The sequence below is a fragment of the Lotus japonicus genome, chromosome 3 (genome assembly GCF_012489685.1).
Source record: "Lotus japonicus ecotype B-129 chromosome 3, LjGifu_v1.2".
In the NCBI taxonomy this organism is placed as follows: domain Eukaryota; kingdom Viridiplantae; phylum Streptophyta; class Magnoliopsida; order Fabales; family Fabaceae; genus Lotus; species Lotus japonicus.
This window is the reverse complement of record NC_080043.1, coordinates 83,574,586-83,588,525: the sequence shown is the minus strand read 5'-3', so window position 1 is coordinate 83,588,525 and position 13,940 is coordinate 83,574,586. Positions and strand designations below refer to the sequence as shown.

General features: G+C 35.8%; 3 protein-coding genes across 3 annotated transcripts; all 3 read right to left on the bottom strand.

Annotated features, from left to right (window-relative positions):
* Positions 1–874: 874 nt before the first annotated feature.
* On the bottom strand, positions 875–1,588 carry LOC130744869 (uncharacterized). Its single transcript, XM_057597030.1, has one exon. The coding sequence runs from the start codon at positions 1,586–1,588 to the stop codon at positions 875–877; it is 714 nt and encodes a 237-aa protein (XP_057453013.1).
* A 5,040-nt stretch (positions 1,589–6,628) lies between these two features.
* On the bottom strand, positions 6,629–10,680 carry LOC130746584 (protein WHI4). The gene is made up of 10 exons (XM_057599261.1): positions 10,185–10,680; positions 10,019–10,081; positions 9,262–9,343; positions 8,896–8,970; positions 8,730–8,796; positions 8,526–8,571; positions 8,196–8,302; positions 7,957–8,026; positions 7,047–7,129; positions 6,629–6,949 (listed from the first exon to the last, which is right to left on the bottom strand). The coding sequence occupies exons 1-10, from the start codon at positions 10,362–10,364 to the stop codon at positions 6,919–6,921; spliced, it is 804 nt and encodes a 267-aa protein (XP_057455244.1). The 5' UTR covers positions 10,365–10,680; the 3' UTR covers positions 6,629–6,918.
* Positions 10,681–11,990: 1,310 nt separating this feature from the next.
* LOC130742832 (PRA1 family protein F2-like) lies at positions 11,991–13,921 on the bottom strand. The gene has a single exon (XM_057594931.1). It carries the CDS (start codon positions 12,690–12,692, stop codon positions 12,129–12,131), a length of 564 nt encoding a protein of 187 aa, XP_057450914.1. The 5' UTR covers positions 12,693–13,921; the 3' UTR covers positions 11,991–12,128.
* Positions 13,922–13,940: the final 19 nt, after the last annotated feature.

Below are 13,940 nucleotides of genomic sequence, written 5' to 3'. Positions count from 1 at the left end.
CCAACAAAACTCTAGGTCTTAACCATTTAATATAGTTTCCACCTTTAAAATTAATATAAATACATGAGTTTTCTTTGAAATATGTAGCAATAATAAATAAAATGAGGGTTAAATATGCTTTTAGTCCCTTTAAAGTAAATATTAATTGAATTTGATTCCTCTAAAAAAAATCCATAGGTTTTAGTCCCTAACACTATTGAAATGAGAAAAGTTAGTCAGTTGATTCACTTTGTGGCGGTTTCAACTACTACTAAAACAAAGAATAAACAATTTGTGGCGGTTAAAAATTGCCTCAAATATACAAAAATGCCACAAAAAGTGTGACAGAGACTACCTTCACCTATTTAAATAATGTTGAGGATTAAAAGAAATGAATTTTTATTAGGGATGAGATGCAATTCACCAATGTTTAATAGGGGCACTAATATATTCAAGCCTAAAAGTAAATATAAAATGAAGCATATTTCCATAAATGCTATATTTGAGTGACATTAAATAGAGAAATTGCTGGAAAAGTAGCATTATAGTAATCAATTTAAAATATGTCATCACTCACTACAAAAATAGAATCATCATTTTCGGCATAAAATATTTCCCTTAGCGGCAGCTAAAATGATCGTCGTATCTTTTACCTGCAACCACAATTCGTCTGATTTACGAGGTCGACAAAAGGTTTTCCCGCAATTTTATAAGGCGTAAGCAAACCTTTAGGAACCATAATTCATGGGCAAGGATTGCATAATATTGAAGCAAAAATGAAATCTCATCAACCTAAATAACACATTGCTAATTTATATTATTTTTTTATAAAATAATGTAATTTCATTTATTATATTCTTCAATAGAGTTTACAATTTCTTTCGTTACATAAAGCTTATGCAGGAACACGGGCAGATTCCGTTGGGGAGAGGTTATGTGAAAGAGAAGCACAATATCCCCAAACTTTCTTACTTCTTTGTGAAATAGGAATGTTTTTTGCCTTGAGCTGTGGTGACATCAAAAGAAAATTTGTCAAGTCTTCATGGCAACGTTGTCCCATGTCATTCACGAGATCAAGACAACATTCATCACCAACAGTTTGATTACCATAAAATACACTATTGAAAATCTCACGACCACACGTAGGGTTCAACCTTGCTGCACAACTTTTTATATACTTTACGTAGGACGGCGATGGCTCTGGTGCATAGTTACTTTCAGCTGAACCCATTGGAGAGAGGTTATGTGAAAGAGAAGCACAATATCCCCAAACTTTCTTACTTCTTTGTGTAATAGGAATCTTTTTGGCCTTGAGCTGTGGTGACATCAAAAGAAAATTGGTCAAGTCTTCATGGCAACGTTGTCCCATGTCATTCACGAGATCAAGACAACATTCATCACCAACAGTTTGATTACCATAAAATACACTATTGAAAATCTCACGCCCACACGTCGCGTTTAACATTGCTGCACAACTTTTTATATACTTTATGTAGGAGGGCGATGGCTCTGGTGCATAGTTACTTTCAGCTGAAAGCCCTGTTTGGATTACCAAAGCAAAACTTGTCATGAAAATCACCAATAGACTAAAAGCGTGCAATGAGGCCATGACTCAAAGTTTAAAGATTAGCTATTGATGATAACAAGACAACTTTGCTTCTGATTTTAGTGGTAAACTAAACTATATTTATAGATTAGTAATATTCAATATTTGCAGTTACAACTTTCGAAAAACCGTAAAGTAATTAAAAACCTATATATCATGATAAAAGCTTTGACTAGGCCGTGGCTCAATTGAAATAACCACTCAGTTCAATTATGATTATAAGTTTCTAATTAATGTAAACTTCAGCTTTTTTTAATGCACATGCAGATACAATGGTTACAGATTTTTGTGTTACAAAAAAATAAACATGAAATTAGGTTATTTGTAATGTACATTTTTGGTGGAATTAAAGAATGCTTTATTTTATTTACAAATGAATTTTATTACTATTATGATTACAATCATTAATTTATACAAAAAATAGTATAAACTACTATGTACTTTTTAAAAAACAAGCGAGAAGTAAAATTAAATTATTTTAAAATATAAATTTGAAACATCATTTCTAACTTCGATATAATCACCTGAAGTCCTCCATACTTATCATTATTGTTAAATTTTTTCACATGAGCTGACAAATTATACTTTACAGTAATGGATGTAGCTCGTTTCATAGACTCTGAAGTGTGAGACACAAATAACGTGGGAAATCATTATGAGCTGATACTACTTAAGGGAGTTGAAGATAGTAAAAGACATTCATCAAACTTGCCATCATATATATATTTAATCTCTGCACCAAGAAAAAATATATTTAATGTTCACCAAATTCAATACCATTTTCATTAGTTGGTGGTGTCTTTTGGAACTTAAAAAGCTAACTAGCGTACTTGCAATGTCCATTTGAGTGAAAAGAATATTTTGAAATATATAATCGCATTATAATGATAGATTTCAAATAAAATTGAAATAAACAACAAAGTAGGTTACTTGCAATGTTCATTTGAGTGAAAAGAATATTTTGAAATTTATAATCCCAATATAATGATAATAATTTTTTCAAAAATGAAAAATATGATTATGAAATGAAACAGCAGAAGAGGGCAACCCTCACTCATATGTAAGCACTATACGTCCTTACAAAATTCTCACACAGGCATCGGTCCATCACAACCTGCTTTTGCCAATAAAAATATCAGCATTAGAATTAGCCTCCCTAAAAATATGAAAAACCCCCCACACACCCCACCTCCTTACATAAGTAATCTATCATATTCAAATCATTCACCAACTTCAAAGGACCATGATTATTTGAAGTAATCCGCCCCACAACAAGCACATAATCACTCTCAATGATGGTATTACTCAAACCAAATTCTTTTGATAACCCTAAGGAAGCGCAAATTGCCTTCACCTCTGCTTATAAAGCTCATAAAGACCCCAACGCCATTGAGAAAAAAACCAACAGTCTCCCCTTCATGATTATCACTATGTTTTCTGGTGTTTTTTTCGTAAAGCTCTAGGTCTTAACCATTTAATATAGTTTCCACCTTTAAAATTAATATACATACACGAATTTTCTTTGAAATAAGTAGCAATAATAAATAAAAAGAGGGTTAAATATGCTTTTAGTCCCTTTAAAGTAAATGTTAATTGAATTTGATTCCTCTAAAAAAAATCCAAAGGTTTTAGCCCCTAACACTATTGAAATGAGTAAAGTTAGTGAGTTGATTCACTTTGTGGCGGTTTCAAATACTACTAAAACAAAGAATAAACAATTTGTGGCGGTTAAAAATTGCCTCAAATATACAAAAATGCCACAAAAAGTGTGACAGAGACTACCTTCACCTATTTAAATAATGTTGAGGATTAAAAGAAATGAATTTTTTTTAGGGATGAGATGTAATTCACCAATGTTTAATAGGGGCACTAATATATTCAAGCCTAAAAGTAAATATAAAATGAAGCATATTTCCATAAATGCTATATTTGAGTGACATTAAATAGAGAAATTGCTGGAAAAGTAGCATTATAGTAATCAATTTAAAATATGTCATCACTCACTACAAAAATAGAATCATCATTTTCGGCATAAAATATTTCCCTTAGCGGCAGCTAAAATGATCGTCGTATCTTTCTCTTGCAACCACAATTCGCCTGATTTACGAGGTCGACAAAAGGTTTTCCCGCAATTTTATAAGGCGTAAGCAAACCTTTAGGAACCATAATTCATGGGCAAGGATTGCATAATATTGAAGCAAAAATGAAATCTCATCAACCTAAATAACACATTGCTAATTTATATTATTTTTTTATAAAATAATGTAATTTCATTTATTATATTCTTCAATAGAGTTTACAATTTCTTTCGTTACATAAAGCTTATGCAGGAACACGGGCAGATTCCGTTGGGGAGAGGTTATGTGAAAGAGAAGCACAATATCCCCAAACTTTCTTACTTCTTTGTGAAATAGGAATGTTTTTGGCCTTGAGCTGTGGTGACATCAAAAGAAAATTTGTCAAGTCTTCATGGCAACGTTGTCCCATGTCATTCACGAGATCAAGACAACATTCATCACCAACAGTTTGATTACCATAAAATACACTATTGAAAATCTCACGACCACACGTAGGGTTCAACCTTGCTGCACAACTTTTTATATACTTTACGTAGGACGGCGATGGCTCTGGTGCATAGTTACTTTCAGCTTAACCCATTGGAGAGAGGTTATGTGAAAGAGAAGCACAATATCCCCAAACTTTCTTACTTCTTTGTGTAATAGGAATCTTTTTGGCCTTGAGCTGTGGTGACATCAAAAGAAAATTGGTCAAGTCTTCATGGCAACGTTGTCCCATGTCATTCACGAGATCAAGACAACATTCATCACCAACAGTTTGATTACCATAAAATACACTATTGAAAATCTCACGCCCACACGTCGCGTTTAACCTTGCTGCACAACTTTTTATATACTTTATGTAGGAGGGCGATGGCTCTGGTGCATAGTTACTTTCAGCTGAAAGCCCTGTTTGGATTACCAAAGCAAAACTTTTCATGAAAATCCCCAATAGACTAAAAGCGTGCAATGAGGCCATGACTCAAAGTTTAAAGATTAGCTATTGATGATAACAAGACAACTTTGCTTCTGATTTTAGTGGTAAACTAAACTATATTTATAGATTAGTAATATTCAATATTTGCAGTTACAACTTTCGAAAAACCGTAAAGTAATTAAAAACCTATATATCATGATAAAAGCTTTGACTAGGCCATGGCTCAATTGAAATAACCACTCAGTTCAATTATGATTATAAGTTTCTAATTAATGTAAACTTCAGCTTTTTTTAATGCACATGCAGATACAATGGTTACAGATTTTTGTGTTACAAAAAAATAAACATGTATTTGTAATGTACATTTTCAGTGGCATTAAAGAATGCTTTATTTGAGTTACAAATGAATTTTATTATTATTATGATTACAATCATTAATTTATACCATAAATAATTTAAACCACTATATACTTTTTGAAACACAACCGAGAAGTAAAATTAAATTATTTGAAAATATAAATCTGAAACATCATTTCTAACTTCGATATAATCAACTGAAGTCCTCCATACTTATCATATTTATTAATTTTTTCAAATGAGCTGACAAATTATGATTTACAGTAATGGATGTTGCTCGTTTCATAGACTCTGAAGTGTGAGATACAAATAACGTGGGAAATCAATATAAGCTTATACTAATTAAGGGATTGAAGATAATAAAAAATATTCATCAAACTTGCAATCATAAGTATATTTAATGTCTGCACCAAGAAAAAATATATTTAATGTTCATGTTTGATGATTACATATATTTAGTCCCTGGCGTTTATTTGGACCGGGCGAGCCTCCCGTAACTTAGAGGGACTCGCCCAAGGGCAGTGGGACTTAAGAGTTTCGCTCGCCAAGGGAAAGCTGACTGACTTAGGAAATTAGTAGGTCTTCCCTCTTTGGCAATCTCCAGGGGCGAGGATTGTAGTGCGGTCCAACAAGCCCATTAGAGTTAAAACTAGGGGCCATGTAATCTCTATAAAAGGGGACTTGATACTCAATGTTAGAGACTTTTGGCTCATTTATCAATTGAATTAGGCTATTACCATTTCTAAGCTTTGTTAGAGTTTGAGCTTCTTTGAGTGTTCATTACCGGAACATACATCACCTTACGATACCCAAGATCTCTCACATCCTCAAGACCTACAAACATTGTGCACAACTCTGCCAGAAATGCATCTCACGCTCCAAACATAGATGAAAACCGGATATCCATCTTTCCTCCCCATCTGTGAGCATGCCCCCTCCCCCCACAGTATTTGATCGCGGAGTCAAGTTACCATTAGTACATAAAGCTACCATACTAATACCCACGTTGTTATTAGAAGGCGCAACAACCATAGTCATTCTCCCCCACCTCTGAAATTCAGGAACAGCTCTGCAAATGTTGCGCAAGGAAAACCACCCCAAAAGGCCAAGGATGCTGCTGAAAAACATAGCTATTTCGCCATGCCCACCAGCACCATAATATCACTAAAGAAAGAATATACTGCAGGTGCACAAACAGCCAAGAACAAAATGTTAGGCCATGCAGAGAAGAGGGCAACATGGAGCGGAAATTACTCCAAACTTGATGTAATGTTGGGCAACATCGCAAAATGTGTTCCACATCCCCCACAAGATCTCCGCAACAAACACACGCAACAGAGGCAGCAAGGTGACATTGCTGTTTTCTGATCACATGTTTTCATTCAATATATATATAAAACAAGTTTGTGAACGACATTACTTTTAATAGTAATATTTTGAAGAGGCCAGATTAAGAATGAAAAAAAACATTTATGTGTCAAATATAGCAATAAAAAAAAATTGGGGTTGTGACCCTTTGGATACGCTAATAAAATACGGTCTCACTATCAAACCATGAACTTGCAAAATTTCGTTTATGTAGCATACCAATTCATTAATCTTTTTTATCAACTTAATGACATCAAGCTCTTATTGCAGCCATGTTACTAATCAGCTACCTATTTTTAGTACCAACATTTAATCGTGCTCCCCTGCTTCAAAAACTATATAAATAAATAAAGCTTCTAATAAACAACGAGCAGTTTGGGTTAGATTTTTAATATGAACACCATCTGGCTTTGTAGATCTATAAGATGCCATCTTAGGATTCCATTACCTAGTAAAAATCTTTACTTTTCAACAAAATTGTAAGAACTTTCACCCTCCATTTGTAAAATGGGACACCTCAACCTTTTCCTATATGTCGTAACTATTCCAGAGGAAACAATGTTGCCTTTAACGAACAAGCACATTATCCGGGAATTGTCAAGCTCCAATTTCTTCTAACGCTTCCTCATTTTAGACCTTGCATACCTAGAGAGCACAGATAAGGAGAGAACAAGGTTAGAAAGATGAACTAACCAATCATAGTGGAATAAAAATTGATAGAACCGATTAGGTAAGAAGATACTCTATGTGCATGCCACCCCGATCTGATGATGGCAAAGAGCTGCCCTGAAGCTCCTCCAAGACCTTAGTAGCTTGATCAATTTCCTGACAAAAGAAGAAAGGCTGATAAGATCATAATAAATGTACAAATTTCAGGGCAAGGGTTGTTGGATAGATATGGTATGCTTTATTTTACTTTGGTGGCAAAGCACGCAGGCTGGAGAGGGCATGGGTGTATGGGAGGCATTTGCAGTCAACAAAGGAGGTTTACAATATCTTGTTTCTTTTTAATAAACGCAAACTCGCAAAGCTATGAAGAAGATGCCATGACGTTCTCATATTTTAATAGTAAAGTATTCAGGCATCAAGCAACAACAACAGCATACGCAATGTTGCCCAATCAATATTTTTGTGCACTGAATGATACTCCCCTTGATCAGATTTAGTCCCGTAGACATTTATGTTATGGTCAGCTGAGGTTGTGCAGCTATAGTTTCGAGATTACCTCAAACTGACACTGATGTGAAAATTAGATTTTCCAGAAACATGCTATAAAACTGATGATATTGGCTCAAAGATAATGATCAACAATCATATTATGCTATTCTTAAAAGTAGAGATTCTATTCAAAGAGCTAAGCACATTACTTCAAAGAAAAGAATAACAGAAGAGTGAGATAAAAAATTGCAATAACCCTCAAATTGATAAAGATTAAATCTATAATATCCTCCCTGTCCTTCTTTCTCTGCCTTTGACATCCACACATAATGTATGACTATTGTAAATGCCTACTCTTCCACCAAGAGATACTAGCAAGTAGCAACACACTCTCTAACACACTCAATGTGATTGGTTTATTTTTCAAAGTCAACACATTTCTCTCCTTTCTTCCACCAATGATGTCTAACATTATCCTGCAAGAACTGACTCACCTCAAAATCAGCAAATGCAACAGGCATTCCTCCTCTAGAACGCATTTTGACCATGTTGAATCCAGTATATCTGGAAAATTGGTTTGAAGACGGTAAGTTCTATAATCAATATAAAGTAGATACAAGCATTGGAGGACCTAGATATAACAAGAACACACAGTTTCAACATTGTTCCAATCTGAACAGCAATACCATAGACCCTTCGCAGATTCATAAATAAGATAGAAGCAGAAACTCACACAGATAAAGCTTGCTTCAATTCATCCTCAGTGCAGTTAGGACCCAGATTTGCAATAAAGAGAGTAGAACATGGCCCTCCATCACCACCACCCTTTTCATGTTGCTCCTGCAGCCAAAATGAAGGGATTAGATTACATAAGTTACTAATGGGAAAAGGAAACCACGCTTTCTCCAAACTAAACATTTTTTTATGTTTTATATCTATGGTTTGGCTGAACCACAGAAAGGATTGAATTCTATGGTAATCATTTAATGAGGAAGAAAATATTGGATGTTTTCTACAAATGCAGTAAGCTAAGAGTTCGAGCATATTGCTGGTTTTCACTTACACTTCCCAGAGGTACAGCACTGTCAGAACCAACAGCAGTCTCTCCACTGCACATAAGTAGCGAATATAATAGACTTAGTGAAGCATTAGAATATTCAAAATACTAGGGTAATTTTATTATTAATTTTTTGTTTGTATTAACAATTAGCAAAACTTTGACCTTTTGAACTGTGGAAAAGTTATTAAATTCTATTGTACTGCTAACCTTTGCGTGGTTGCTAAATCACCATGGTTGTCTCCACTTTCCGATGGTTCATCAGGGTCACTTTCACCTGAATGTGAAAGATGTGCAGGTAAGCCACAGAAGAGGGGCAAGAATATGAAACCTAACATCCTATATTGTCATGAACTTATAATGAGAGATACATCACCATCATCACTCGATGATTCCTGAACATTAGTCTCCCCTTTTGACCTTTTATCTATAACCACGTAGGCTCCACCACCTGCGCAAAATAAAAGACCAGTAATCATACTGGAAAAGAGTTAAAATCATCAAAGTAAAGCACACTGAATTTCTCCAGAACTCATCAAAACGATTAAATAAATAAAAAAAATTCTTAAATTGGGATTTGGGGGAACTGAAGAAAAAGCTGCTTGAAGACAAAAAAATGGAATAAATCTGAAAATGAGAAGATATCTATATTTTATATATGCAAATAGTTGACAATTTGATGTTTTCCTTTCCTCTTTTTTTAGCCATAATCATCTCTACAAAGCACCAATAAAACATATACCTGGCTTACGTTTCCTCCTGGAGTTTGACCTTGCAAGTTCAATATGTAAAACAGATCCAGTTTGAGGGTCAAATTTCACACCCTGGTTATCATCAAGGAAAAAATTACATTATACAGAAAGAAAATTCCCTTCCATTGTAAACACCTTATCAGTAAACTATGATAAATTGATAATTAACTGCAACATGCAGTTCTCATATCCACTGTCCATTTTATTTGTTAGTAAACAAAGTGACAAAATTAAACAGAGTGTTGCTATATACTACGTAAGATAGATTCGAAAAGATGCAAGATGAAGTTAATGTATCACTATTTCAAATTAATCAGAAGCACTAGCCGACTTTTCAGGAGCTGATGACCTATCGTAATCAGCTTGAATTTCATTCTTGAGTTTCATTTTCGTACCAATTAGTATTTTCCTTAAACATAACTAAATTTAATGGTAGACATAGAACCCAGTTCCACCAAACCATTACATAGGAAAAACACATTAGAAGCACAAAAAAACCACTAACTCCTACGATTTCCTTTCGATTACGTGCGTAAATTCACTGCAATTGACATATTATAATGCACTTCATGGCTTCAGCAATATCATTTTAGTCAACAAAGGGGAAGATGACACCAAATTCTCATACCAATGAACCATAACTAACACAAGTAACTGTATTATCATGAAATTAGACTACCTATAACTAAATTCCTAACTCTCAGTGTTCATCATCATGGACTGTGCTATTAAAGCTTAGGCACTCACATTTAGGGCGTGCAACGCTGCCATTGCTGATTGGTGGTTGAAAAACGTAGCGAAAGCAACGACCTGAAAAGAATAGCGAATTCTCATTCAACATTACAAAATTCACGAGTTTTCAGTGTCCATTGAAACTGCATCAGTACATAGGAGTAGAAAACGAAAGGAGTACCTGGTTGGCGCGGCCGGTGTACTTGAGCTGGCAAGAGTCGAAGCCAGGGCGGCGGCGGAAGAGGTTGTGGATTTCACGGGCTTTCACGTCGTCTGGGAGACCGGAGACGAAGAGTGTGTTGATGTTGCTTCGCTCGTCTTGTTGGTACAGGAAATACGGGTCGAATGGCTGCTGATCCATTCGGAAGGTTGCGCCGGTGAGGGCGAATTGGTGGGCGCGGTTGTATGCGGCGGAGATGGTGGTCGCCGGAGAAGGAATTGAGTTGAATGTGTGGAAATGAAGACGGAGGATGTGAGCGCCAGGATCCGGTTAGGTTTTGATTTTGTACAAAACGATTCGAAACGATTTTGCACTGTCTCAGACTCACTGTCGTTTACTTGCTTCGCTCATTTCGCTCATCTCCTATTAAATTATGTCGTTCCTAAACAAAAACGATATGAGGAGTGCTTATTATTTCAGTAAATTAGTCCATCCTAAGTTTGGAATCATGGACGGTTGGTTGAACTTTCACTCTTTATCCCACAAATTCTTATATCCTCTAACTTATTAGTAAACCACTAAACAAGATAGACAACTTTTTAACACTCAACTTTATTGTAGCTAAAAATCGCCACATAATTGAGTATCAAAAAGTGATTAGTATTGTTTAATGGTACAACACAACGATATTTTAATCCTTTGACCAATGATATCTGTATTAAGCGGTAAATAACTAAAATCGTACAAAATGTACACCAATGACCTACAAGGATTAATTCATAGAATTGATCAAATTTGATCAATGATTTTAGATTTGAACCGTGTAATGCATGACAACAATAGTTGGAGACTCATAGCAACAACTTCACACCCAACCCAATATCACAATTTGGATCTTCTTCATCCAGATCATTCACTCGATATTTTTCATCTATATATCTCTTGATTCATCTCCATTCTAGATTTGAACTATTGATTTTAAATTTGATGGTCGGTTTAGGGTTTATGTTGTCCTTCAGGCCAGACTTAGGGTTTTGGTTTGCATCGGTTCAAATTAAGGGTTTAGGTCGACATTGGGTCAGGTTCAGGGTTTAGGTCAGCATCATGTCAAGTTTAGATCAGCGTCGGGTAGGGTATCTGGTCAGACACAAGGTTTAGGTTAGTGTCAGTCAGATTTAGGGTTTAGGTTGGTGTTGGCGTTAGGCGAGTTCGCATCAAATTGAGCGGATCGACGCCAAATTAGTTTTATGGTTTATGTCGGGCAGAGAGAGAGAGAGAGAGAGAGAGAGAGAGAGAGAGAGAGAGAGAGAGAGAGAGAGAGAGAGAGAGAGAGAGAGAGATTTTTTCATAAGTCAAAGAAAAATTATAACTTTTTTTAATAAAGACGGTCCATTTTACTAATAAATGGATTGAATAAATTTTTATTAGATGGATCGTAAATGGATTGAATTCTTTGAAACAATTTTAATAGATCTTAAAAAATTAATGAATTGTTATTTTTTTTTTTATACATCAGAAAATTAATGAAGTGTTATTGACTCGTCCATTACAATTTGTATCTGTTTTTTTAATACAACTTATATCCATTTAATTCATCCATTTTCCACCCTTATTTTTTTAATTAGTGAACAACACCAATTTTTTTTTGTGAACAACACAAATTGAGAATTGGGAAGAGGAAGTTTTCAACTAACAAAAAAAAAAATGGGTTGTCTAAATGACCCATGATAAAGTTTGGGTTAAATAACCCATCATCCAATCACATTGGAGATAAATGAGTTGGAAATAAATTAATAAATAATATATAAAAATTCCAACTCACTTATCTCCAATGTGATTGGATGATGGGTTATTTAACCCAAATTTTATCATGGGTTATTTAGACAACAAAAAAAAACCATAGAAAAAGGAAACAAAGCATAAGCAATTCTACGAAATTCAGCAAATAACAATCCATTAACAGAATCAAGAACGAGCAGCGCCAGAATTAGGAACCAACCCAGCAACAGCAGCTTCTTCTTCTTCAAACAACAAATCCCCCGTCATTCTAAACGCCGCATGCACCACCACAACCACCACCCCGACAACAACCGCCACAAGAATATTAAGCGTCGCATCCGTCAGAAGCAGCAGAGCCACCGTGAGCACCGCCATGAAGATGAGAACAAGCCGGTCGTCAACGAGGCGACCGAGAAGAACAAGCGGCTGGTCACGGAGGAAGTAGAGGAACAGCCACGCTGCCATCAGGAGAAGGAACACGATGAGCGAAATGGGGTGCCATAGAAGGCTCAGGAACAGGATCAGGAGCATAACCATGGCGTAGTTCATGCGGAAATACGCCATGTTGACCCGAACACGGGAAATAGCTTCGGATATTCCGCCGTCGGGGATTGCCAGTGATCGGAGGTCGAGCATTGTCTTCCATGGGCGGCGAGTTCCGAGGCCCGCTTTGACCCTCTGCTTGGCGCGTGTGATGTACTCCAGCTTCGGAGGTGGTGAGCTGGGGATTGTGCCGTAGGTTGTTGTCATCTTTCAATTTTCACTCACAACAAGAATGGTGAGATACTGAGATCAGAGTTTTGAACTTGGGAAATTTATGTGTGTAATGTTTATGATTGCAGGCTACAATTTAAAATCTTGTGCTTCACCATTATCATGAATTGGTTAATGGAAATCCAATAATTCTAGGAGCATTTGGGTCCTACTATGCTGTTAATTTGTGAGCTTGTTTGTGTCTTTTTTTACTTCTATTTTATGAGAAGTGTATTATTGATTTGTGAGGGTGCAAGATAAGAAGGATGTTAGTTTTTTTGCTTTTGGATTTACATTTCCTTAATTGTGCTGTGCAATTGTCCAGTTTTATGATTGTGAAAAAGGGTCAAGGATATGTTATTGTATTGATGTTGTTATGTAGTTTCCAAATGAGTGAAGACATTGGTTGTAAGTTATCTTGTCAAATTTGGAAGGAGGTTGGTGTTGCTTTCTTCCTTGTTTGTAATGTTGAAGCTGTTTCGCAGATTTATGAGTTGGTATACTAAATAGATTTTTTTGTCTATACAATTATCAGCAAAATGGCACAGCAGAAAGTAAACATAGACAGATAGTAGAAACTTGCCTAGCATTACTTGCTGAGTCCTCTCTCCCTTTCAAGTGTTTAGGGTGAAGCATTTGCAATTGACTGCACATGACCCCACCTCTATCTCTTCTACTTCAGCACGGGTCCTCGGGAAATAAAAGGGATAGAAGTGTGGTCATGTGCAGTCATGTACACCACTGCTGGGTGCGCCTTAGGAAAAGTAGACGTCTCGTCAGATGGGTCACTCTTAGAAGAACTTGATGACATCGGTGGAGGTGGTCGTCTCAGACTAGGTCCTATCAGACGTAAGTCGAAACTAAGCGAAGTACGACCCGCCCCTCAACAACGAGTCTATGCTCATCAAACACGTCCTGGACCGCTCCACCAGTATAGGTAGCTCTCCGGGAGGCGTAGTCAACTGCCCATGAGGCTCTCACATCACGGTCCATATTAACGATTCACAATTATCATGTTCAAAAAACATATTATATCAGCAATCAATCAACATTCAATTAACATCGTCGGCAAGTCAGCGTTTAGCATATAGCTAGTTAACTAGGTGAATTATCCTTACCTTAGAAAATTAATCGCTTTCAAAAATGCTAAGCTCAAGATCCTAGCTTCCGCTCCCAAAATTCAAGAATCTCCTCACACTCAATACAAACACTCAAAAAAAAATTTCACTAAAAATTAATTCATTC